This window comes from Carassius gibelio, chromosome A22 (assembly GCF_023724105.1).
Source record: "Carassius gibelio isolate Cgi1373 ecotype wild population from Czech Republic chromosome A22, carGib1.2-hapl.c, whole genome shotgun sequence".
Classification (NCBI taxonomy): Eukaryota; Metazoa; Chordata; class Actinopteri; order Cypriniformes; family Cyprinidae; genus Carassius; species Carassius gibelio.
Window position 1 is genome coordinate 5,097,919 of NC_068392.1, and position 26,227 is coordinate 5,124,145.

The 26,227-nt window shown below is 35.8% G+C and overlaps 2 protein-coding genes and 1 long non-coding RNA gene across 8 annotated transcripts; 1 reads left to right on the plus strand and 2 right to left on the minus strand.

Moving 5' to 3' along the window:
* The first annotated feature begins 499 nt into the window (after positions 1-499).
* On the plus strand, positions 500-18,809 carry LOC127942921 (NACHT, LRR and PYD domains-containing protein 3). Of its 5 annotated transcripts, XR_008149486.1 has the most exons (10): positions 10,759-10,948; positions 12,863-12,934; positions 13,035-13,252; positions 13,365-13,401; positions 13,501-15,283; positions 15,397-15,744; positions 15,901-16,050; positions 16,321-16,682; positions 16,786-16,923; positions 17,291-17,435. XR_008149486.1 is itself a non-coding variant. In XM_052538922.1 (9 exons), the coding sequence occupies exons 2-9, from the start codon at positions 12,901-12,903 to the stop codon at positions 17,836-17,838; spliced, it is 3,165 nt and encodes a 1,054-aa protein (XP_052394882.1). In that variant the 5' UTR covers positions 500-580; positions 12,863-12,900; the 3' UTR covers positions 17,839-18,809. The 5 variants fall into 5 exon arrangements, 3 of the variants coding, with proteins under 3 accessions (XP_052394882.1, XP_052394881.1, XP_052394880.1); XM_052538922.1 differs by lacking the exons at positions 10,759-10,948; positions 16,786-16,923 and adding an exon at positions 500-580 and having other exon boundaries at positions 16,321-16,367; positions 17,291-18,809; XM_052538921.1 differs by lacking the exons at positions 10,759-10,948; positions 16,786-16,923 and adding an exon at positions 2,296-2,385 and having other exon boundaries at positions 16,321-16,367; positions 17,291-18,809.
* Positions 5,244-10,504, minus strand: LOC127942974 (uncharacterized). Its single transcript, XR_008149516.1, has 3 exons — positions 6,171-10,504; positions 5,884-6,059; positions 5,244-5,597 (listed from the first exon to the last, which is right to left on the minus strand). It is a non-coding gene; the product is annotated as an uncharacterized LOC127942974 (long non-coding RNA).
* A 1,057-nt stretch (positions 18,810-19,866) lies between the features above and the next one.
* Positions 19,867-25,796, minus strand: LOC127942947 (natural killer cell receptor 2B4). Of its 2 annotated transcripts, XR_008149489.1 has the most exons (8): positions 25,642-25,796; positions 24,041-24,079; positions 23,615-23,929; positions 23,165-23,470; positions 22,798-22,908; positions 22,006-22,031; positions 20,925-21,581; positions 19,867-20,258 (listed from the first exon to the last, which is right to left on the minus strand). XR_008149489.1 is itself a non-coding variant. In XM_052538977.1 (7 exons), the coding sequence occupies exons 1-7, from the start codon at positions 25,697-25,699 to the stop codon at positions 21,579-21,581; spliced, it is 858 nt and encodes a 285-aa protein (XP_052394937.1). In that variant the 5' UTR covers positions 25,700-25,796; the 3' UTR covers positions 19,867-21,578. The 2 variants fall into 2 exon arrangements, 1 of the variants encoding a protein (XP_052394937.1); XM_052538977.1 differs by having other exon boundaries at positions 19,867-21,581.
* Between the last annotated feature and the right edge of the window lie 431 nt (positions 25,797-26,227).

Here is a 26,227-nt window from a genome sequence, read left to right on the forward strand (position 1 = left end):
CTTTCGAAGACGTACAGCACAAATTTTAGATCCCAATTCTTATGACAAACAGGCTATTGTGATACAATATTCAATATTAATATTCCATTAATATGATGAGGTGCATATCAAAATAGAGAGGTTTTAGCAACATTGTGTTGTGACCGTGCTAATGAGGTAAAACGGTCATGCACAACTACTGGTAATGTTATTTATTAAGTTTCTCTATAATCAGGCTTTTTTTTTACATGGAAGAGAAATAACAAGCTGACTTTAAAAGTGGAAGTAGGCCTAGACAAAGAAGTTCGATTGTATCCAGTACAAATACATTTTTCTTCATCGGGATCATAATGTGATATGCAGTGGTAATTTATCAGTCTTAAGTTGGATGAAAACTATGTACACTCTCAGAAAAAAAGGTACAAATGTTGTCACCGGGACAGTCCCTTTGTACCTTCAGAGTCCATATTGGCACCTAAAAAGTACAGTGAAAGCATTTGTACCTTTTTTTCTGAGTGTAGGCCTACCCACTTCTTTCAGTTTTTTTTTCTTCTTTTTTAACAAACATGAAATGGCTAAAACTGAAGAGGTTGCATTAATTGTAAGTAATGTTCAATTTACTCTTAATTACATACTCCATATTGATAAAACCGTTTATGATAATACTGTTTGATGAAAATATCATAGTTGGTTAGATTAAGATCACCTACAGACCTTTTATGTGAAGTGAAAGCAGTTAGTTCAACAACACGCAAAATGGTGTTGACAAGAAAGGACTTTATTACACTTCCACTTTTGATAATTATGCAAAAATATTGTGTGAATATGTTTTTGCTTTTTTTTTGAGACTCTGCCCTTGACAGTGATCTCCAACCACATTACTGGTGCATGTTTCTTTGTCTGACACATTCACTTTAGCTTTTGTAATCTCTAACAATGAAATGAGTTCAAGTGTGTTTGATTAAGAAAACGGTTACTTTAGCCGTTTACATGTGTACCAGATGGCAGTGGGATGCACAAAGGCAGGCCGGAGGCATTTCTTGGTAGTTTAACAGGTAGGCTAATATATGCAAATTGGTATGCAGTTTGATGTTGAGCTGCTTTTAAAAATTCACATGCATTTGTGCAGTTTGCTGTTGTGTTAGAGCAACAGAGCAGTCAAAAATAAATTTGTATGAAAACCCCAAGTAACCTCAGTTTTTTTTCTTATTGACTGTTTACTTACTACTGTTTTTTAAAAAACAATGTGTACTTGATTAACAACACTTTAAGGCTACATTTTTTAAAAGATTTTTTAAAAATATAATTTAAAATTAAACCGCACTGCCAGCACAGAAAGTTTGTTATTGTGTTCAGTCTCTCACTGCACTATTGAGCAGTGATTCGCAACTGCTGCATGTCCAAAACATGGGTAACAGGTCTGTATGAGGAGATTGGGCTCCTACAGGCAGCTAATGCATTCCATTTGGTTTCTTTTATACTATGATGAGAGAGCTGTGTTAAGTTAATTACCTTCTAATAGGGCATTTCAGAACATAAGGAAGTACTTCTTTTCTTTTTTATCAAGCTTTTGACTGGAGTGCAGTCAAATAAGTACTTTTATATATTTTTCAAATATTTTCCAAATTACAACTGAACAACATCCATTAATGGAAAATTTCATTGAATAATTATGACAGATTATTTTCGTTTTTTGAGTGAACATTTCCTTTAAGGAATAAAAACAGGAGGCTTAAAAGAGGGGCAAGGAGAGAGAGAGAATTGCCGCACTAAAAGCTTTTCTCATCTTGCTAAAGGCTAATGTTATTGCCATGGTGAAGAAATCCCCGGAGCTGATGAAAAAATCGCTGAGGTGAATGTGATGATGATCCTCTGGGACAATAGGACAAGTCTCAGTCTCTCCATCTCACTCCATCCCGCTTTTTTTCTCTCTCGGATGATGGATTGACAGCCTTGGCGTGGTCTGAGCACTAATTCATCAGTTTTTAGTTAGAGTTTTAGCCGTTAATTGGACTGTTTCTTACCTCATCTCGGAAGCGCGAAACTCTAGTAGTCCTACGCCAACGGTTCAGCTCTTGAATATTAAGTAGATCGCAATGACGTCGCCGATATCCTTCCAATGGCAAACGAGTCTTTTGTAAACTTTAGTTAAATTATTCTGACGTCGCTCGCTGACCTTCCAATAGCAAAAGCTTGATCTTCAAATATTAATTACGTATTCCTGACCTTGCTTGGTATTCGTCAACCAGCTAATGCATAATTATATGGATCATGAATACTAAGAGACAAACCTTCACCGGATTGGTAAATTCGCTTCGGAGTTCGACGTTAAATGACATGATCTGGAGAGGTTCACTCCCAACATCCTCATGTGAACCATACGGTCACAATACTTGATTTAATGTGGTAAGTGGCTCTGTATTGCATTACCCTTACGAAAAATAACCATGGTTTTATTATAGTAAAACTGTTAACCCATGTTGTTTAGCGAGTTGATTACCATTCGTATAACCACAGATAAATACCATGGTTAAACTATGGTTAATATAGCAAAACCATTGTTAATTTGTGGTTACCATTGTGTTTTTTTTGGGGGGGGGGGGTAATTTGTAGTAAAACCATGGTTAATTATAACGACATTTAAGTTAATCTTTTTTTTTTTTTTGTAATAAAGTTGTTGACAGGCTGAACTTTGTGGTATCTACCTATCTATCTATGTCTGCCTATTTGAGAATTCTTTTTTTAATTTTCACATTGATCTCTGTTTTAAGTTCAATTTAATGACATATTCCAAATCAATTTTATTTATTTATTTATTTGCTTATCAGACGTTGAGGGTTTCTGTGTTGAAACTGTATTGAACAAGATGCAAGTGCAGGGCTTATGGACCCTGATAAATACTTAAATTTGTACTGGAGTGAGTTACAACCCATTTGGAATGTCTGGAAGTAGTAAAAGGAAATTTTATACATCTTTTCAAACTCCATCCTTTATGAAAGGGATGCGGTTTAAAGGATTGAATCAGGCTTCCAGAGAAGTTTAAACCATGGAATGAAGTGACTTTGATAGGCCAGACTGCTGCATTTTTATTTTATAAACGTGGTATCAACAGACTGGAATGTTCAGATATACCATCCTGCTCTTGTTAATACTGAAAGTAGGCTTGATCATATAGCTCACCAAATGTTTACAGGATGTGACCCTAACGATAAAATTGTAGCTGATAAAGTGAAACACGTTTGTATTGTTTGCTTACAGTTACAGAAAAAAACAATTTAAAACAATTAGTTTAGTAACAAATATTTTTTTGTATGCATTATAAGTAAACACTATTTCAATCTTTATAGGCCTACTACAAAATTCCATGAAGTGGTGTGTTACTTGCCATCTCTATTTTTTTTGTGCAACCCAAGAGAGGCATATTGATGACACCCAGAGACTTTTATTATATATATTTAATTTTTTATTTAAAAAAATATCCTATATTAATTAGAAAATATAAAAACACTTATGAAAATTAATTCTGCAACATTAATAAAATGTGACTTTAACACATGCAAAAAATTAAAAATAAATAAATTAAAATAAAACAACTTTTCCTGTCTGTTTCCTCTTAAATGATCTTTGATGTGGGAATATTTTAAAGCTTTATACTCAAATCCAATTATTTATAGCATGTGAGATATATGGAACAATATATACTGATAACATAACAAGAGATTTATAATCCACTGTATTTTTTATTTAGCAATTTTTCCTTTCAATAAAGGTATGAGACAAAAAGTTTTTTGAATATTTATTTTCTTGCAGAAAATGTCTAACATTCATTCAGTCATTCAGGGTTGGCTGTAGTTTTCGAAAAAAGAAAGGACACTTTAACTCAGTATCAGGCACGTGCACACATAGACATCAAAGGGGGCTTGAGCACCTGCCCTTTTTATTCCTGGAGAGAAAGTGCCCTTTTTTCTGGGGTGTTTTTTTTTTTTTTTTTTTTTTAAATAAGGTATATTCCTGTTTGCGCACAGCTTCCCTGTCAAACAAATATATTTATTGAAGAATGGTATATCTAAATATCAGGTCAGGAGTTCTGAAGCGCTCATTGAGCTGATGATACTGCGCATGTGTGATTCAGTTGTGAAGCAGACTGACTCACAGCTCGTCTGAAACGAACTGGTTCTTTTGGTGATTGATTCTTAACTGATTCTATGCTTATGTTATAAGCGCGGGTAAACTGAAGGCTTGAATTAAGGGCAGTCATCGCTAATGACATTACATCGAGCGCAAAAGAACCGGTGAACCGTTTTTTTTTTCAACTGGTTTATTTGATCGAATTGTCCGAAAGAACCGCGGTTCACTTGAGCACCTGCTCCTTTGCCCCAAAAGTGCCCTTTTGTCAAAGCAAAATTTCCTCGAATTTTTTTTGTAATAACATACCCTTTTGTCAACGCCCAATCATTATATTATTACAATTTATTAATAATAATTTAGTCGTAAATAAAATGACTAATATGATGACCTTTCACCTGACCGGGAAAATTCCTCAGGCCGCACGCGGATTTTTAATTGCTCAAATATATTTTCAACACCGCAGCAGCTGGTAACTGGTGTTTCATTCTCAGCGAAGTGATTTTGATGTTTATTTACTTATTATTATTATTTTACAAGAACGATGTGAGAACATGCAGATATGTTACTGTGTGTACACTGTAAAAAATTGTCCTGTAAAATAACAGTAAAGAGCTGGCAGCAGAGACGCCAGCAGTATACCGTTATTTTTACGGTATTCATACGTAAAATGACTTTACGGTAGTAGTCTGTTAACCAGAAATACAGTTTATTTCTGTAATCACACTGTTAAATGATTTCACAGTCTAATACAGTAAAAAAATGCAGCATATATCTATGATTTATTTGAAAACTAAAATAATATTGTTTAGGTTGTTACTTTAACTTATAACATCTACTGTGCCTGTCTACAGTAAACTGTGAGAAGTTAAAGTAACAACCTAAACAATATTATTTTAGTTTTCAAATAAATCATAGATATATGCTGCATTTTTTTACTGTATTAGAAATAATCCTAAATTTAGCTGTTTCTTAAAATTCTTCATTGATATTTAAATACATTAAATACATTGATAATCAAATACCTTTATTTCAAAGAGCAATGCCAATGTCAACATGAATACAAAAAAAAAAAAAAAAAATGGAAAGAAAAAGAAAAAATTTCCTCACAAGTCAACTTAAAAGATGTATATATGTATATATACATATATGCAATATATTCTCTGCTGTCTGTAAAAATATACTTTCATAATAACATTTGAACATATGCAGAATTGGCAACATTTTGAAAACATACTTAAGAACATTTTGAAAATGGCCATTTTGAAACTAGAACATTTTAGCAGGATGAATCAAATATATGCATCAATAAATACATTTAAAAATTAAACAGTAAGGTAGGCAACTGTGCCACTGCAAGCTAGACTTGCAGGTTACCTCTTAAAATTGTCCTATGAGGCTTGTGTTTTTACATCTTATTTGTTGATCCAGGAGAGATGACCATCACTTTGGTAGTTGCTGTTCCTCTGTGCAGCATTATTCCAGTACTTCCACTGTCATAAAACAACAAATATTCATAATGATAAATAAACTATACAATCAGGAATGTACAACATACACTCCAAGCTAATGCTTATAAATTTTATAATAACAGTTCTCTTGTGGCTTAATCCGTGTGTGTATGTGTGTGTGTTTGTGTAGATGTGTGTGTGTGTGCGTGTGTATGTGTGTGTGTGTGTGTACTGAGGCTTGAAATGCAAATTTTATGCAAAAAAATACAAACACATTAATTTAATTGTATATATCCATAAAATGATGACAGGGAATGAAGGGGTTTACCTTTGAATGAATTCCAGAGTTGCAGGCTGCCTCTTATTGATACTGAAGGTTGAAAATGTAGTAGATTGCAAACATATCAACAAGTCCTGTTGCAAATGTTGGTGTGATGCCCTCAGAGATTACAAGGCCCTCAAAGGTGATCACCCAACCCATAATTGTGATTTGCCCTGTTGCACCTGAAACATGGGAATAATTGTTGCCTTGTGTAAACATTTGTAAACTCAAGATCAATGGGCGATATGATATACAATTTGTCTATCAATGAATATAAATTAAATGTATATTACCAGGCAGTATCAGGCGAGGACTTGCAGGAAGACTGAGAGTTGTCTTAACGTCAGCTGCAGTGGCAGACACCTGAAGGGAACAAGTACATTATCTTTATCATAATAAGATTTTTAAGAAGAATATTTATATAAAGAACAATAATTAGTAAACACTAGCGGAGAGTAACCTAGAGATGAAAGAAGTAGGCTTCTGAAGTACCTACAATCAAACTGCTAAATAGTTTTGGCATAAAAAATTTAAAGGGTAACAATTTTATTTTTACAGGTCTTGGGGAGTTCTACTGCAGACGTCTAAAACGTAGTATGAACCCTTTTGTTGCTCTAGAGGAAACTGCACATAATATGATAAATTGCTTCCAGTGATATCAATCAGTGGACAAGTTGCATTGTGGATAATGTAGGCACCAGGTTTTGAAAAGGAAGAAGAATATTTGGAATAAAAAAGTTAAAACTTGTGTTTCTGCTGTATTGATTTGATCATTTGCTTTTAAAAATTTCAACAGTGTCATAGTAGGGCAAAGAAGACAAGTGCAATACTTTTTAAAACCTTGCACCTACTTTACCCATAATGCAATTTAGTAACTGGCTGACAACATGGAGGTAATTTATCAGCTTACACGCAGCTTTCTGTGAGCTACAAAATAATTTACACTTCCATTTTCACAAATGTAGTAGTATTCCCCAAAACGCACTTAAAGGTTAAATTAGGTGTATTTTTATGAATTCTCATGTGTCGTACTGTATGTCACTATTATGGCACAGTTATGACAACAGATCTGACGGGAACATTTTGTTATTGCCCAATGGCAAATTCCTTGTAGACTGAAAATCTACAAACATGTATTAGTCTTGATTACGGCTGCTGGCTGATTTTTAGTTACACCGTATCAGTGATCATGCAGAAAAGTTTAACCTTAACCGAGTTGCAATGTTAAGATAGTGAAAGAAAAGCTAACATTACCAAAATTAAATAAAATACCACCCAAAAGTAATATGGTTTTGGCTATTCAAATCTAAGCCCCACTGTTAAATGACATGTTCAAATCCCTAGCAAGACAAGCTACTATAAGTTTGATATCAAGCATTCTTGGCAATATGAATAAGATTTGAATTACCGTTTAATTTGTAGATGCAAGACCAGATGGTTGTTGATGAAGAACACTCAACGATGTGCAGCACGTCATCTAAATTGTGTATCCTGTTCTGGACAATCTCCTATCCAAATGATGGTTCCCAAAGTCCCTCCAGGAGTTAATGGCAAATTATTTCTGTATTTCTTAAAGTTGACCAAAAGCAGTAGCCTCAATTTAAAAATATTAACGTTGTAACAAGCTTCTGACCATGTTCCAAATTCCCCAGTCAATACGCAGTTTCAAAAAAATACTGTATTGTACTGTAATTTAAAACATCAGCATACTGTTTAGGGCCTCTGTCTTGTTATTCCGGTTTAAGGAGCCCACAATGCATTGCGAACTACAGTATTAAACTGTTTAACATGAAAACAGTATTTTAGTGTTGAATATCAGCTGTAAATTTACAGCAATTGCTTACAGTGTAGCCTGTAGTGTAGAAGTAACAGTAGCGTGCTGTTTGAGGGAGAAAAGTTTCACAGGCATCGAAGGGTCTGGTCTTTTTTATGTTATTTGACTAAACTTTTATTATATTACAGTACTTATTTATTTTTTAACACGTTGAGTGCCTAAAAAATAATTATCACAACACTGGTTAGGCTTATTCAGGTTTTCTCATTCTCTGAATTATCATTATAAAAATAAAAACAATTCAGGAATTAATTATATAATTATATTTTAAATGTGACGCAAATATATATTTTTTCTACAATAGCAACAGTGCTTTCAACAGCAAGACCACTTTAGCCTGTAAACTCAATAATATCTCTCTGGAAATAAATGTAAAACTATCAGTGTCAATAAAAAATGCATAATATACCTGACATCAAAGTGCAGTGTGAAGGAGATGAATAACAAATGTAGCCTGTCATTTGTTTACATTGCAAAGGTGTTCAATTTTAGACAATAACAACTACAACAGTAATAATAATATTAATCACTATATTCCAGTGGATCCGTTTTTTTATGTTTTGTATCAATATTTAAGATGGACTTATTGATTAGGTGCAAGAGTAGTAGTGATGGTTAAAATAATAGATTAATGCTGAAACAGAGAAGAAACAGCCATCAGGTTGGGACAATTTAAGACATTTCAGTTTCTAATCCCAGAGCTATTATTATTTTAAACTTAAAATTGTCTTCTCTATTGTTTCTTTGCATCAAAGCATTTGCTGCTGTATCAATAACCATCCATATCGATACGTGAATCCGCAAGGAATGCATCACAATATATTGCTGTATTGATATTTTGAACAGCGCCATTTAAAGCCTTGTTCCATGTGCCCCTTTTATACTTTGAGCACCTGCCCCTCCAAAGGTCTCTGCACGGCCCTGCTCAGTATTTATACCCTAATAAAACCAGTTCTCGAGCACGTTTGACCCCCAAGGCCCGTTTAGTTTGACTAGTCTGATCATCCCGGGCGATGTTTGTTTGCCCTCGCAGGAACAGGTGGTCCAGAGCGCGGTTCAGTTGGGCACGGGCGCGGACGCGGACGCGGTACGCATGTAATGACTGCCAACCGAGCCTTTCCTCTTATCTCTCATCTCATCAGAAGAGCTTATGGTGCATCTAGGGAAGAAAAGAACACTCTTTGGTACAGTAAAGCAAATAAAGCGAATTATATTTCAGATTAAAATAAAATTTCATTCTTAGTTATTTGTAGCTTGGCAGGTCATTTTTGACTGGGATCACAAGTGTGATTTGTTAAGTTTTGTACAGAATAAAAATGTCGGCGTTCAAAGTCGTTTAGTGTGTGGTTGTATAAATAATTTAAGAGCAGCATCTGTTGCCAGTCATCCTCACAAAGATTCTTTTTAAGTAAAAATTTGAAACTGACGCCGGTGACCTGCACCTGTTTCCTAATATGTAGGCCTGTTAATTTAAATAACGAATTGACAAATAGAAAAAAAAACCAACTTAAACATAACATTTTTGTATCCAATTTATTTGATACACCTTAATTATTTTTCATATGTTTGAGGAAACATTTGTACATTTAATAGAATGATGGAATGAAAATTAAAATATACAGATAAATGACTTCTGTTTCGGAATAAATAAATCCGTAGCCTATCTAATTTTCGTTCAAACTAGTACTCAGGTTTTGTATTTGGACATGTTCTCTTCTATGTGTTATGACTGTTGATATAGGTTGTATTTATATAGTTGAACAGACGTGCATTAGTGACCTGTGGTGAGATAGTCTTTCTACACACCTTCTAACTTTATAGTTCGAGTAGCGTGTTGAAATCTGCAGCAGTATTTAGGAATTTGGGGCTATTGTGAAAGATTTTCATATTTTCATATAACGGGCACGTTGGTCACGGTGACGGAGTGGTAGTTTAATATGCGTCTCCCATTGTGTTCTACGGTTTCTTTTTCAATAGGATCAAATAAAAGAAGGTTGAAACCCGAAAGTGTATTTTTTGAGAAAAACAACCTTCTCGAATCCTTTAATGCAAGTGCACAAATCCCATTCTATCAATCACAAATTAAGAAACTCAAATACGCTCACAGTTTTGCTACTGTTGTTTTCGTGGATATGGTGCAAAACACAAGCCTGAATCAAAAATCTGAAGTCACGGACGATTTTATTTTATTTATTTTTTATTTTTTATTTTTTTGCACATCGGCAAATCAGTATGTGAATTCTTGCAATGAGAGTTGCGAATGTTTTCTCACAAGTAGCATCCTATATTCTTGGCTCACAAACACTAGGCCTACTTGAAAGAGAAAGCATCCAAGGAAACAAAAATACCGGTTGAATCTGCTGCTATTAGTCTCAAACGCTGTTTTTCGCGCAATCTCCCTTATGCACCACATATCTGTGTGAAATAGGGAGCAAAAGTGATTCGTGTGTCATCATATTGTGCCCACTATATCCTTAGGGGGGAAAAATATTAGTAATGTTTATAGCTACTCGATCCTGTTCATGCGAAACATTGATATTTAAAACACTTCGATTTGTGATTTAAATTTAAGGCCAGTCTGAAAAATATTTAGGTAATAATCACAAAATTAACTTTATGATATCACCATACATTTCGTCAGCGATTTTAGAACAGTGCACTTTTAAAGACTCTCAATGTAGCCTAATAAAAAGAAGCATGTAACAAAAATATCTAATGGCATGGCTTGTTTACTTATCTGTTAGCCTACACAAGGTAAATTCGGTGGCTTTATCGGGTGAAAGATGTTAGCACGTGTCCAATGGCTCCAGAGACGATGCACAGATGTAGCCTCAATAAATTAAACTACACACTTTAATAGGCTACATTACTGTCCATCCAGGTTTCGTTTGACGCTGATTTCGACGCGTAGATACCAGTCCAAAGTTTATGTGATACGGGAGCTTAAACCGTTAACTGTTTGAAGAATATTTCAGAATACCGTTTTAATGACGGTGGCTATATCGTCCATGCTGCAGGGGCATAAAGCGCCGCTAACTCTCGCTTTCGTTTCACGGAAATACATGGGTTGACGGAGTAGTAAATGTGTAGGTGAAACATCTTAAATACCTTGAGTGCACAGGAACCCCGAGGCATGATTTTTGCTCCAAACATATTTGCTTTAATCGTGGGATGTTTGAAAAAAGCATATGCGTCTTTTCACTCCGAAGATTTCGGCAAAAGGTTTTATTTTCCGAGGTAAGATTTTCACTTCACAATGTCCCTTCCAAAATGAATAGCTTGTAAGCCTTTTATGATTGTTAAACTTAAGGTATATCATTGCAAACATTATACTCTGTGCTCTAAAAAATTGACATATTATGACACCGTGTCATGCAAGGTCGCTTACGGAATGTTCATATAATGTTATAAATAGCCTGTGTGTGTGTGTGTGTGTTTGCGTGAGTGTGTGTTTTAGGCAATAGTCAGTGAGTGGACTTTGTCTTTGTACTGTTTACATTTGTTTGCTATATCTTTTACAATTTTAGATATTTTTTTGCTATTTTGTTTAACTGAATCTGAATTAAAGCGATTGTATTATTAGCTACATTAGCAATAAATGGTTAGAACATAAAGAATGGACGGTACTGTTTATAATATAAATCAAATTTTATAACTGAAATTAAACCAAGGTTAAACATAGTTGGCATATCATAAACACCTGGGTTTGTTTGTATCTTTCTTTATTGTTCGCGCTCTTCTCCGCTCTTTCTCCTGTTTTCCACGGAAAGGCGCGCACCGGCGCAAGCGCTTAATTTAAAGACTAACGGTCATTTCGTTTTACTGACTACATTCGTTTAGTGATCTCTTTGTTTAATAATTACTTACAATTACGAGATAATACAATATTGTGATTTCAGAGAGATTTGACACGTCTAATTAAAGATGATGTTAACCGAGAAGTTTGTGTTTAGGCCCTAGGCCTACTGACCAAAAAAACAAGCACATCATCGTTAATTCAGCGGTAAGAAATTAATGTACTGTTGTCCTAGCCAAAGTCATATAAATGTTATTCATTTTTAATGTCTGTTAAATTAAAACTTACATTTAGAATTAAAAATTAAATTTAAACCCAAAATTGTGTCGCAGTCAAGTTGAAATCTTATAGCCAATTAATTGATAGTCTCATTTAATGCTCCTTATGGTTAAATGGGTTCTTGATATTGATATGTGATATTTGATATATTTAATGAAACAATAGTTTAAAACAAGAACTATTAAGGCCCATCCAACTATCTTCCATGCTGCTTATGGGTTGTGGGAGTGCTGGGTGATTACTGACATACAGTAGGGTATATCAGGGTAAAAATGTTAGTAGAACATTATGGGAACCCTCAGATAACTTTATGGGAACCTTATAGGAACGTTCTACTAAGTTAAGAAAACTTTCCTGGCTAACCAACAAGTGAACATTCTTGGGAACCCAAAATTGTTAACTGGGTTCTCTCTTATTTAGTTTAGTTTCAGTTAGATTTTATTCATTGTAATCTCAAATTTGTATTAAGGATGCAAGATATTTTTCCCTTTTACAAGTCTCGTTTTTATTTTTGGGGTATACTAGATTTTCATTATTCACAGATTATTTATTCAGTTATTTTTTGCATATTGAACATTGTTGCAGCACACCTGTTCCCTGTTTTTCAATTTGTACTTTGTGTTTGGTCAGCGTACATGTTACAAAACATTAGATTATTCTGATTTGGCATTAAACTCCTTTATTATTAATAAACTCTTGAAAACATTTTTGCTGCTTAATAGTTTTGTCAGTTTTGCCATTCAAAAGTTTGGGGTAAGGGAGAATGAGTACTTGTATTCAGCTATTGGACGCATTTAATTTAAAATATTACAAAATATTTTTGTTTAGTTATTTTGAATTTTCTATGCATTAAAGAATCCAAGAAAAAATGATTAAAGTTTCCATAAAAAATATTTATCTGTATCTTTGATAAAAAAAAAGGCTAAATATAGCCTTGGTGAGCATAAAAGACTTCACAAAACAAACAAAAAAGTGTCTAAAACATTGAAAGATACCAAACTAATGTATATATTTGCTTTCAAATGTAAACATTTATTATAAGACATAGAAATCATGAACTGTTTGTCCCAACACAGCGGAACAACTGGGAGGTTGGAAGACCCTCTGAAGGAGAATGAACATGGATAGAAAAAACAGGCATATCGAAAGTAGGAAAATATTTCTAATTGACTATCTTATAAGTAAATGTTCAAGCTTTAATAAGCTTAACTACAATATTTGCACTGTTTTGCCTTATTTTTTAAACAGATGGTACCAGCATTGAAACACAGTTTGGAACCATGACACTTCAACAGCATAACGACATTCCACAACATAATAATATAAATAGATCTACATCACACAGACAACCACCAATTCAAAATTCAGACCAGTATCTTCAGGACTTCAGAATTGACCAGAAGAATGGTGGCACAGTAGTTGCTCCAAACATACTAGGATCCATAATAGCTGGTGATGTATATGTGGTGAGTGTTAATCTAATATTGTACATTTTGCTGAGTTGCTAATTTAAGATATGGCTTATGTGTATATTGTTATATGTACTGTGTACATTTTGTATGGGTTTTTCTTTTTCAGACACAGGTGTCTCACTTTACCTCAATAAACAACAATGGTAAGAGCGAGAAAAGACATGTCAGACTCTTGCTCAATAAAACTGTTCAATCTTGCGTGCAATACTTCTGTTCATCACATGATATGTCCTGATTTCTAGAAACTCTTCAGAGCGTAAAGAATAAGATAAAAACAAGGATGATGAAGGACTCTGAGAGGATTTTGGAGGGAAGTGCACAACAGTCAGTCTCTCTAAATAAGATCTACACACAACTGTTCATCATCAATGACGAGTCAGACCCCATCAATAGAGAACACGAGATCTGGCAGATTGAGACGACCAATGATTTAAATACATCAGCACAGACAATCATAAACTACAATGAAATTCTTAAACCACCACTGGATGAAAATAGAACCATGAAGACTGTTTTAACAAAAGGAATTGCAGGAATTGGAAAAACGGTCACCGTGCAGAAGTTTGTCCACGACTGGGCAAGTGGAAAAGCCAATCAGGATCTAGAATTTGTTTTCCTCCTCCCGTTCCGAGAGCTAAACTTGCTCGAGGGAAAAAAGAGTCTTTCTGACCTGCTTTGTGACTTTTACCCAGAGTTCAAAAACGCGAGAACTGTCTCTGACTGGATCTGCGATAGAAAAGTTCTGTTCATCTTAGATGGGCTGGATGAATATAAAAATGAATTGAGCTTTCAAACCAGCATTTTGTCAGACCTTTCTAAAAAAGACACAGTGGATGTCCTCCTAGCAAACCTTCTTAGAGGAAAACTGCTTCCGTCTGCACACCTGTGGATCACCAGCAGGCCTGTGGCAGCTGAACAGCTTCCGTCTGAGATCTTCAGACAGGGGTATGTCACACAGATCAGAGGATTCATAGATGAACAGAAGGACGAGTACTTCGCGAGGCAGTTTGAGGATCCAGATCTAACCCAAAAAGTCATCTGTCACCTGAGGACTCATAAGAGCCTGTGGATACTCTGCCACATTCCCCTCTTTTGTTGGATTTCATCGGTTGTTCTGAAAACCATCATCATTAAAAGTCAAAATAAAGCTAGTGAAATGCCCTCAAATCAGACAGAAATGTATATCCACTATCTGCTCATTCAGACTGGGTTAAGCCACAACAAATATCAAGGCAAAAGTGTGTCACAAGAAGATGCTCTCATAGAGCACAAAGAACTGATTAAGAAACTGGCGGCGTTGGCCTACTGGAAGCTGAAGGAACAGAATGCCATCTTCAGTAAAGAAGACTTGAGGAAATATTATATCACTCCTGACGAAGCTCTTCGATACCCAGGCATCATCACGTATGTCTCCGAGTGCAAGTCTGGATATAACAGGACTAAACTTTTCAGCTTTGTCCATATCAGTGTCCAGGAATTCTTTGCAGCCTTGTTTGTTTTTCATGAATTTCTATCCGGAAATCAAGACCCCCTGGGATTAACTAAAGCTAAAATTGGGCAAAAGTCTAATTTGTCAGATTTTCTCAAGAGCGTGATTGATGTGGCTCTGGAAAGCAAAAATGAACACTTGGATCTTTTTAACTGTTTTCTCTTTGGGATTTCTTGTGATTCCAGCAGACGTATACTCGAGGGACTCCTACCTCGATCGGAAGACAGTAGTTTAGAAGACCACAAAAAAGTAACCAAGTACATTAAGTCTTTGAGGAGGAAAGATCTGTCCCCTGAGAGATGCTTAAGTCTTGTTCGATGCATCGTGGAGCTCAAGGACAGTTCTTTTTTGCAGATGCCAGATCTTGAAAGCTCACGGACCACGAAGCCCCTCACACTGTTCCAGTGCACGCTTCTGGCTTTCCGGTTTGTGATGTCAGATACAGAGCATGATGAGTTTGTCCTCAGGAAATTCAACATGACTTTAGAAGGATTTCAGAGATTCTCTCCAGCCATCACACGTTTCAGAACGGCTATGTAAGTATTATGAAAACTTCTGTGGAAATATTCAATATATTCTCAGTCAAAGTTAAGTGTAACATACAGTAGTTTACTTGTAAAATCATTGAGTTTAAATGCAATACTTACAGGCTCAAAGGAAGTGGCTTTACAGAGAAACACTGTGAAATCCTGATGCCTTTACTGACCTCACCAAACTCTCATCTGATTCATCTTGATCTGAGCCACAATGGTCTGGGAGTGTCTGCACTGAAGCAACTTTCTAGGGCCTTCTGTGATCCCAAATGCCAGATTCAGATGCTGAACCTCAGCCACAATGACCTCCATAGTCAGGACATGGAGCTCATCAGGAACGTGCTTTCAGGATCAAATGTGAATCTGAAAATCCTGGACCTCAGTGACAATCAACTTGAAGATGAAGGAGTGAAAATGATCTCAGCTGGGCTGCAGAGCGCTAACTGTCATCTTGAAGTTCTGAAGTAGGTCAAACTAACTGCAAACATCAGGGTCCAGACAGATGGGTTAAATAAGCATTGTTAAATGAACGATAGATGCTGTAAGGGGTTAAGAATATCATTCAAGAATATCATTCCTTGGCCAGTTGATCGGAACCAAAATCTGATTTTGCTTTATAGACTTTCAGGCTGTCATATTAAAGAAGGAGTTTTGAAGTTGCTGTCATCTTTGAAAGCAAGTCTGAGAGAGCTGGACCTGCAGTATAATGACCTTGAAAACATCATGGAAAAGAAAGTTTGTCTACGGAAATATAAGCTGCCCTCACTGAGGTAATGTAGGTTTTATCTCCTATTGGTTCACGTCGAATGTTAGATTAAACATCCACTGGATCCTATCAAACTTATAGTGAGGACTTTGATTCTTCCTGAGTGAATTGTTCACTGTCGTGTTTAAGTATATTTCCTTTAGGCTTACACAAGCACTGAAGGTGGTGTCTAATGTAAATTAGTGAATGCATTGTGAAATGAGAGACTATCTATTTGTGCTTCAATAAATGTGCATTGTACATATTAACTGTTACTAACCCTAACTCTCACTAGAATTTACACTGGAGGAGTCTGCAGTCACCAGCCAGGACTGTACCAATGTGAGTTTAATCATGGATCATCACAAAGATTTGTAGCAGTTATATCACCCGGCAGCCCAAGACTGGTTGCCCACTGAAGCTAAGCAGGGTAGAGCCTGTTCTGTACCTGAATGGGAGACCTCCTGGGAAAACTAGGTTGCTGTTGGAAGAGGTGTTAGTGAGGCCAGCAGGGTGTGGTCTGTGTGGGTCCTAACGCCCCATTGTAGTGACGGGGACACTACACTGACAAAAAGCACCGTCTCTGCAACGTTAAACCAGAGGTCCTGACTCTCTGGGGTCATTAAAAATCCCAGGATGTCCATCGAAAAAGAGTAGGTGTGTAACCTACCTCTGGCCAAATTCGCCTCCAAATTCATGGCCTCCTAACCATCCCCATATCTGCTAATTGGCTTCTTCACTCTGTCTCCTCTCCACCAAGAGTGTGTGTGGTGGGCGTCCTGGTGCGATATGGCTGCCGTCACATCATCCAGGTGGATGCTGCACACAGGTGGTGGATGAGGAGATTCCCCTCTTCTATGTAAAGCACTTTGAGTGCCTAGAAAAGCACTATATAAATGTAAGGAATTATTATTATTATTAAGATTGTAGGTTAAAATGTAGATGAAGTGTATTTGTAGTTGCTGTAACTACTTTACTATTTTTAACACCTTCATTTTCCATTCATTTTAAATGGTCTTGTGGAGTAATAGATGGATTTATAGAAATGCAAAACTGTGTTTTACATTTATTCATGTGCTCATAAAAACCTGGCCGTATTAAAATATTGAAAGAATTACCAAAATGCTGTTTAAAGTAGCTTTAGATGATATATTGCATGTGACTCCCCTAAAGTGTTTTTTACGTCATCTACACACAATATTCTGCTAATGCTAATTGTAGATATTTATGCTGAGAATTTCTGATAAGTCTCACTTTGTTTTTAGATGCTGTCCCGCTCACCTTTGACCCTCAGACGGCTAACAAGTACCTCTATCTGAACGAGGACAATACTGTAGCGGTTCGTAAGAGGGAGAAGCAGCAGCTTCCTGCTAATGACGAAAGATTTGACAAGTGTAACCAGGTCCTGTGCTGCCAGCCGCTGTCAGGACGCTGTTTCTTCACTGCGGATGTGATCGGAGCAGGTGTGCACATAGGTGTGGCCTGTAAGGGAATCAAGAGGAAGGGTGCGAATGACACCGTATGTCTGGGACGTAATAAGATGTCGTGGTGTTTATGTTGCTCAAAAAATGTATGCGTGGCTCATGACAAAAAGACTGAATCACTAACTAAACCACTTCAAACAGAGTCAGCCAGAAAACTCGGTGTGTTCCTGGACCAGGAGGCTGCTTCTATTTCCTTCTATAGGATGAGCCCGGAGCCCGAACTCTTGTACATGTTTGATGCAGATTTTCCTGAGGACCAGGAACTTTATGCTGCGTTCAGTATTCAGGAACCAGACAGCTCAGTCTGTTTACAGCAATCATCACTATAACTACAAGTAGTAACTGTTACAGTTACAATTTGTGGTCCAAACATGATGACTCAAATTAGGAGATGTTTGCTATTATTGTTGAAGGCGTGGATCCCAGAATCATCATGGCCTTCATAAAAAGTATATTTTTTATGATTATTGATTAAGTTGTTAATCAGTATGTAAACTTATATATTGTTAGTGAGTTGAATACAATTATTATTTACCATGTACTAGTTATAGTCACTAAGATCAACCATGTTATTGGAATGTGTTTTCTCTTGTTTGGGAGCTTCTTCCTTTGCTTACTCCTCTTTACTCCTCTCAGGTTAAAGGTCTCTGCATGCAAACGAATATATGCTTTTAACTTAAATTTTTTCGCAATTTCAGCCAATCAGAGTCATTTTACCTAAATAATGAGTACTTAGGTTAGAGTATAATTGCTGTTATATTAAGAATGTATGCAGAGCGGCCTACAAACTTATTTTTACTGGAGTACTGAACCTGACTTCTGCTGATAAGACTGCAAACTATTTTTCTTCAGTAATTTTGTCTTCAATTGACTTCATCTCTGACTCTTGGTCTTCATTAATCATACCTGAACTGGGGTTTAACTGTAAATTCCCCTACACTGATTCAGTAAACAGACTTGCGGTATTCACCTAGCAGACCTATTAACCTAGACCTAGGAACCAGCTAATAAAACAACCTAGAAGCACCAGAAAGTATTGAAACATCACCAATGATAATCAGCAAACCCAAGAACTCCAGAACTCTTTACTATATAATAATATATATATATAATCAATACCAGGGGTGACTCTAGGATTTTCTTAGCTCAAGTATGCAAGCCTTTTTGCAACATGCACTGTTATATGTTTAAGTTGTAATACATATATATTAAAATAATACACTGTAATGTGTATTAAAAGTTACATTTTAAAATGAAAATGGCAACATGATCGTTTTATAAAGTAGGGCTGGCTATGCGATCATATGTGTTGATGTCTTCATTTTCGCTGGAGGAAACGCGTCTACACAAACTGTACTGAACAGAAAATGGCTCGATAGCGCCACCTGTATGTAGCACCCTTACCACCTGAAAAGGGGAGATAAAAATGTGTATAAAATGAGCACAGGACAAGAGCTGCTTTCTCACTGCCAGAATCTGTTGTCTGAGCAACAGTAGTGTTTTAACCAGTTTCTCCAATAACTAATCAATAAAAATAAACTTAGTTATTCAATATACCTGGAATACATTCTTTTATATATCAAGCAGTTTCGGCCCTGATCTGGCCTGCATGGATTTCACGCGGGCCAAATGTGGGCCGGATCTGGGCCAAAATTGCTTGTTATCTGGGTTTGTGATGAATGAAGCTGTTTTTTACAACATCAATTTACATATATGAATTATACAAGTACTTCAGTGTTTAATACACATTTTAACACATTTTTAATGTCTTTAAGATCTCACAGCATTTCAAGTACACAATTTCACCTTAATGAAGGATATATTCACTTTAACCGAACATTTTTAACACTCACATTGTGTCAACTCGATTTAATGTGTGTGAAGTTATATATTTTCCCATACACATTTTTTACTTAACTAACCAGGGATTTATATTTCAAATACGGGAACGTATATAAACAGTTTAATACATTTTTAGAACGCAAATTTATAATTGTTTTGTAATTCTCAAAAAAAATATATACATTACATTAATCTTTTCTCTAATATATGCAGTAATTTTATAACCCAGTTTTCTCCATTACTAGCATGTGATGGCTAGCACATTACATTTAGTCATTCTGCAGACGCTGTCATCCAAAGTGACTTACTGTACAATTGGGGGATACATAAAGTGATTCTTCTTCAAAAGGAAAACAGACACAGGAAGTACATGTAATATCATATTTTAGCCATTGTTTAAATAAGTACAAGCTAGAAAAATATATATATATTTTTTTAGGATTAAGTCAAGTAGCTTCAAAAGAGATGGGTTTTTAGCTTTTACTAATATTATTAGTAAAACCCTTAAAGCAACATAAGTGTCTACAGTCAAGTTTATTTACTGAAAAAAAAAACAATATTCAACATACAGGTTCTTTAGCATAACCACCAGAACTATTCATGGACTGTTTCAAAAAACTCAGCAGGAAGTTCCCCAGGAACAGGGCCATGTAATAAAACACTGAAGATACAGAAACACAGATACAGTATATTATAAGCATGATTTTCAAATGTTCAAAATAAACACCAACTGAACACACTGTTTATTAAAGCGATAGTTCACCCAAAAATTTAAATTTGATGTTTATCTGGTTATCCCCAGGGCAGCCGAGATTTAGGTGACTTTGTTTCTTCAGTAGAACACAAATTATGATTTTTAGCTTCAGCTGTTGCAGTCTCTCAGTCGTACAATGCATGGCAACAGAATCTATCAGAGAGAGAAAAAAAAAACATGCACAGACAAATCCAAATTAAACCCTGTGGCTCGTGACAATACATTGATGTGTAAAGACACACAACGATCAGTCTGTGCAAAAAACTGAACAGTATTTATATAGTTTGTTTTACCTCTGATTCACACAATGTCTGAAATGTTAGAACTCTTGTGAACCGGCAGCCGGCATCTTCTTCTTCTTACTTTAGGGCGGATCACAGACTTATAAGTGCATTACCGCCAACCATCTCTCAAATGGACCATTAATACTCTATCTACAATCTCAAACAGGAGTCCATAGCATTTGTGGCAGTAATGAACTGCCCTGCCATCTGCCATAAAGCAAGAAGAAGAAGAAGACGCAGGCTACTGTGAAGCACGCTCACAAGAGTTCTAACAGTTTAGACATTGTGTGAATCAGAGGTTAAAATCCCAGATATAAATACTGTTCAGTTTTTTGCACAGACCAATCGTTTTGAGTCTTTATACATCAATGTATCATCACGAGCCGCATGGTTTAATATGGATTTGTCTCTGCATGTTTTCTATTTATTTCTCTCATAGATTCTGTTACCATTTGCCAAGCATTGTACGACTGAGAGACTGCAACAGCTGAAGCTAAAAATGTTCGTTTGTGATCTACTGAAGAAACAAACTCACATACATCTTGGATGCTCTGGGGGTAAGCAGATAAACATCACATTTTCATTTGTGGGTGGACTATCCCTTTAACACTGTAATACAAATGAATTTGTTATTTAGCAAGACAGTCACAAGGCTAGTGTTGGCTGCTCTGTTGTGAAAAAAACAGATCAGCACTTTCTCAAGTCTGGGCAGGATAATTATAGGAAAATTAATTTTACAGTTTCTGACAAATTGTGTCTATTTGTCCTGATAGCCCCAGTAGAGATGTGATTAAAGTATTCAGTTAAAACAGATACAACATTGCCATCCAGTCAAAGAAAAGAGACCACATAAATGATATTATAGATATGTAAAAGCATATCAAAAAATATATCAGGATCCAGCAACAAAAAGCTTAACACTTGCTATATACAACAATTACTCTGGTACCTTTTTTTAATCGATGCTGCATATACATAATGCACATTAATTCAATGCAGTCACAGTTTTGATAAAAATGGCATTAAAATCATGATAATGTTGTACCAAGTTTTGTTTATAAAATTTCTTTGTTCATGATCTTAGAGTACTGAGACACAGCATCATATGTGTCAGAGATCTGTCATAGCCACTGCAGTCTGTTAGATTGTCAGATCATCATTTGTGCATAATGTTTTTCACTCCATCAGATTACTGTAAGAAAATGGAGAAACAATCAGACAGAAAAACACAAAGCAACAGAGTTGATGAGAGCTACACACTGTGAAAACTAAAGGAGGTGGAAGGAATAATTAGAGAATAAAGTCAAATATAGAAGAGTAAAATGTTCACATTACTTTGAGTTTTCCTTTTAACTTTTCACAAAAGTGATGATCATTCTATAAAACAACATCTCCTTTCCTCACTGCAACCATTATCCAGTGAATTTTCTCCGAGAATTTGGTCTTGATTAATTTACTTCATTAGTGAAAAAAGTCTAATTAAAGAGATCGCCAAGATGACATTCATAGTGTTCAGAACAGCCCATAAAGTATACAATTTGAAATTAGGATGATATCAAGAGACTAAACTTTTGGTAAGCCAGGTAAACTAATTAGAAAATTATATCACTACTTACTGGTGCATTGGGATTTATATATGAACCTGGAACACAAAAACAGTCATAAGGGTCAATTTTTCAAAATTGACATTTATAAATCATATGAAAGCTGAATAAATAAGCTTTCCATTGAAAGATTGTTAGGAAAGGACAATATTCGGCTGAGATACAACTTTTTTAAAATCTGAAATCCGAGGGCGTAAAAAAATCTAGATATTCAGGAATTGCCTTTAAAGTTGTCCAAAAAAAGTTCTTAGCAAGGCTAATCAAATCAAACTACTAATCAAAAAGTTTTCATATATTTACAGTAGGAAATTAACAAAATATCCTCATGGAACATGATCTTTAATTAATATCCTAATGATTTTTGTCATAAAAGAAAATCAAAATTTTGACCCATACAATGTATTTTTGGCTGTTGCTACAAATATACCCCAGAGACTTAAGACCAGGGTCCAGGGTCACAAATGCTATTGTCATGTTTTGCTGCAAGAGAGCAATTGCATGTAAATGTCATTTGCAGGAATGTAACATGACTATTGTATAAAGTAAGCTTTATCTTCACGAACACTGTGAAAGTCAAAAGCAGTCACAACAATGACAGTACGATCACCTACAGCTGCGTACAGTATGAGAAACACGACTAATCATGTGTCATCATTTTCAAATTCCTCCATTTTCACAGTCCACTCTATAAAGCTATAAAAAAATTCTAACTATAAAAATTCATGTAAATCTCAAATGGAGGCAATAAGAGAAATAAGTTTGAACTTTACATTATTTTAGACCAAGAATAGTTTCAATACTAACCTCGTTTCTTTTTCATTATGAAATAGATCACACCTAGTACAATCACGACCACCACTATAACAAGTGGTAGCACTGCAGCAAACACTACAGTATGTGATTCCTGGTAGAGTTCTGTAAGGGACAAAGACAGCTTTGAAATGAACATGAACTTCCAGGAGCAAACAAAAGTGTAAACCACAGGTGATTTTATGTGACAGTCGCATTAAAGACAGTATGTCGATATCTGTATATGTAAGTTGTATCTGAAATGTGATGTTCATGCTTTTTTATGACTTCTGTTTATAATCATTGCAATGTAACTGAAGCCAATTCACACAAAATTTAACACATCACCAGTAAAAAGAGTGTAAAAGCACCACTGACATACCTGAACATGTGTGACAGAGTTGAGTTGAGTCCAGATGTTGAGTCTGGTTGCTGATGGGATTGTTGAGCACACAGCTGTAGCTGTTTTTATCCTGATATTCCACCTCCAGAGGTAGAGAGAGACTGATGCTGAGATCAGACACACTGATGCTGGACAATAAACTGTTTCCTTTGTACCAGGAGAGAGTCACATGACCCACATTCACCACTGAGCACACCAATGAACAATTCTGCTCTGAGGATGATGAAGATGATGGCAAAGAGCATTGTGAAGAGTTACTGCTGATGACAGGAACAGGTAAAGAACCTGAAAAACAAATACATCTCTCTATATATGTATGTGTGTAAATATATATATATATATATATATATATATATATATATATATATATATATATATATAAAACAACAATAATTCAGATGACCATTATCTGATTTATAACTTGCTTACTGTAGAAAATAGCGCCAAAACATTTGATTGTTTCAAAGTTTCCGCTTCTGTAGCTTGTAAATTCGTAATGTCCAGTGTCATTTTTGCTGCTATTCCTGATGATGAGCGATCCAGTCTGACAATCAAGCTTAAACCTCTCTCCTACTGTCTTATTATCACATGCATTTGTTTTCTCATCTCTGAATGTAGCACTGCATAGATGTTTATTCTCAAACCTCCACTGTATCACATCATTTGGCTGTAGTTTATTAGAATCAGGGTTAAAGGTCACAGAATCTCCCTCCATCACTGAAATTCTCTTAGTATTTCTCGGACCTGCAGAACACAATTCCAGTGGAAACTTTTATAACACTTAAAAATAGTCTTTGTGCAAGTCCTTTACTTTATTTGAGAACTTTGCTAATGTTCAGTTGTGATGTCACTCACATGCTTGTTGCGATTCCTCCAGGGACAAGAAGATATAACCTACAATGTTCAAAAGACAGACAAAAATCAGAGTTACAACATATAAATACTTAATGATCGAAATCCTATCACGAGTTGTTAATAGGGGTATAACGATAGGCTACACGTATTCGAATTGAACCTTTCGTTTTGGTACGCATACAAACCGAACGATTCGTTGGACTAATCTAATCCAAAAATCGCGCTGCAAGGATAAGTGTTGCTTTCACCAACGAAAATTATGACTAAATATCGTCGCCAACAAACATTTATCATGTGACGAAAACAAGACGAGACACAACGTAAATCCTGGTAATGTGACGATAATTAAATGTAAAATGCAATATTGTTAACGAATAAAAATGAGACTAAATGTGGTGTACTAAATACAATCTATTCTAAAATGTCTCTTCATTTTCATTGACCAGAATCGCCCTGAACTTGTGCATGTTCAGCTAGAATCGTCATGAACTTGTGCATGAACTCATGCATGTTCGGCTAGAATCGCCCTGAACTCGTGCATGAACTCATGCATGTTCGGCTAGAATCACCCTGAACTCGTGCATGAACTCATGCATATTCGGCTAGAATCACCCTGAACTCGTGCATGAACTCATGCATATTCGGCTAGAATCGCCCTGAACTCGTGCATGTTCGGCTAGAATCACCCTGAACTCCTGCATGAACTCATGCATATTCGGCTAGAATCGCCCTGAACTCGTGCATGTTCGGCTAGAATCGCCCTGAACTCGTGCATTATCAGCATATGAAGTAGATTTGTCTTTCGTGCTCTCTGTGCACTTTTAATGCAGTGTCAGATGCCGAAATAATTCTTGCACAAAGTTTGCACGTTGCTTGTGTGATATCCATTGCCTCGCCTTCCTGGTTAAAAACGAATAATTACAATATTGCGACATAAGCAGCCCCCCTCCCGCCTCCACTCTGCCTAGTGCCAGCCCAAAAATTTAATTCTGGCTACACACCTGGCTAGAACAGACTAAAAAAGAGTATGAAAGTGACTAAAACTAATAAAAACTAAAATGACAGCTTCACACAAAGACTAGACTAAAACTAAAATGAAAACAGAGGACACACTAGCGAGGATAACAAGAGACTATAGGCTCAATGAATGAATTCAAGTTTCAAAACAACCTGTTTAACACGAAAAAAAATGTATTGTCCTTTTTTTTTTTTTTTTTTTTACTGTAGGCTACTTACCACAAGAAAAATATTAAGGGAATAAATAAAACAGTTAGCTATATCCTGTTATCAGCATGTGTTAAGGTATATTCGTCCTGTGACGTCAGATATCGAGAGCTCCGTTGCTCTGTTTTACTTCCACTTTCTGTATAACTAATCGACTGAGATTAAGACGTAATTTACACCGCAATAACTCTTGAACAAAGTTTACACGTTGCTTGTGTGTGATATCTATTGGCTGACCTTCATGGTTTAAAACAGAAATAAACCTATTTCCAACATTGCGACGAAACTACCCACCGTAGAACCCAACGGTAAAATTGGTGAACCGTTACACGGAGTTGTGAAACATAGCAAAGTCAACACAAACACATAGCACTCACCTTGCAGATGCAGTAGATTAAAAATGAACAAACCGCGAGAGAAATACATCATCTGCATCAACAAGTGTCTTCAAAAATCATATATGAACACAAATTCGTCCCCAAGTTGTAAAGCCTGAAGAGACTTTTCTACAAATCACGTGACACGCGCAATGTTGCCAAACCCCCTCCCTCAGAAAATCTCTAGAATAACCCTCAAAAGTCTCAATTTTTCACAAAAAGTCGCTAAGTATGAAAAAAAAAAAAAATATATATATATATATATATATTAGATATTATGATTCTCAAAAGAAAAAAATACTTTATTCATACAAACTTATTCCAGTCACCGTGTGGTGACTACAAAGTAGGCCCAAGTGCAAAATACTGCATCTCAGCACACAGGAAGTGATGATGCACTGTCTCTCAGTATCTGGTTGACATGACTTTTGTATCCATGGTTAAAACAAGATGTCCATGCATTGAGTAGTTGGTGTCCTTATGTTATTAATTAAATTGTGGTGTGCATTATGGCAGGCATGGCGTACTGGTGTGTTCACTGTGCAGACTCACTGGCATGATTGAGAGAAAAAGTGAGAGGTCACAG

What these genes read in the sequence shown, in the direction of transcription:
- LOC127942921 (XM_052538922.1), top strand. Translation starts at nt 12,901, where the DNA reads ATGAACATGGATAGAAAAAACAGGCATATCGAAA. An exon ending in AAAAAACAGGCATATCGAAA is followed by an intron (nt 12,935 to 13,034) that starts GTAGGAAAATAT and finishes TTTTTTAAACAG; the next exon opens with ATGGTACCAGCATTGAAACA. An exon ending in TGTCATCTTGAAGTTCTGAA is followed by an intron (nt 15,745 to 15,900) that starts GTAGGTCAAACT and finishes TTTGCTTTATAG; the next exon opens with ACTTTCAGGCTGTCATATTA.
- LOC127942947 (XM_052538977.1), bottom strand. Translation starts at nt 25,699, where the DNA reads ATGCAGATGATGTATTTCTCTCGCGGTTTGTTCATTTTTAATCTACTG. An exon ending in GGAGGAATCGCAACAAGCAT is followed by an intron (nt 23,930 to 24,040) that starts GTGAGTGACATC and finishes TGTGTTCTGCAG; the next exon opens with GTCCGAGAAATACTAAGAGA. An exon ending in CATAATGAAAAAGAAACGAG is followed by an intron (nt 22,032 to 22,797) that starts GTTAGTATTGAA and finishes TTTGTGTTCCAG; the next exon opens with GTTCATATATAAATCCCAAT.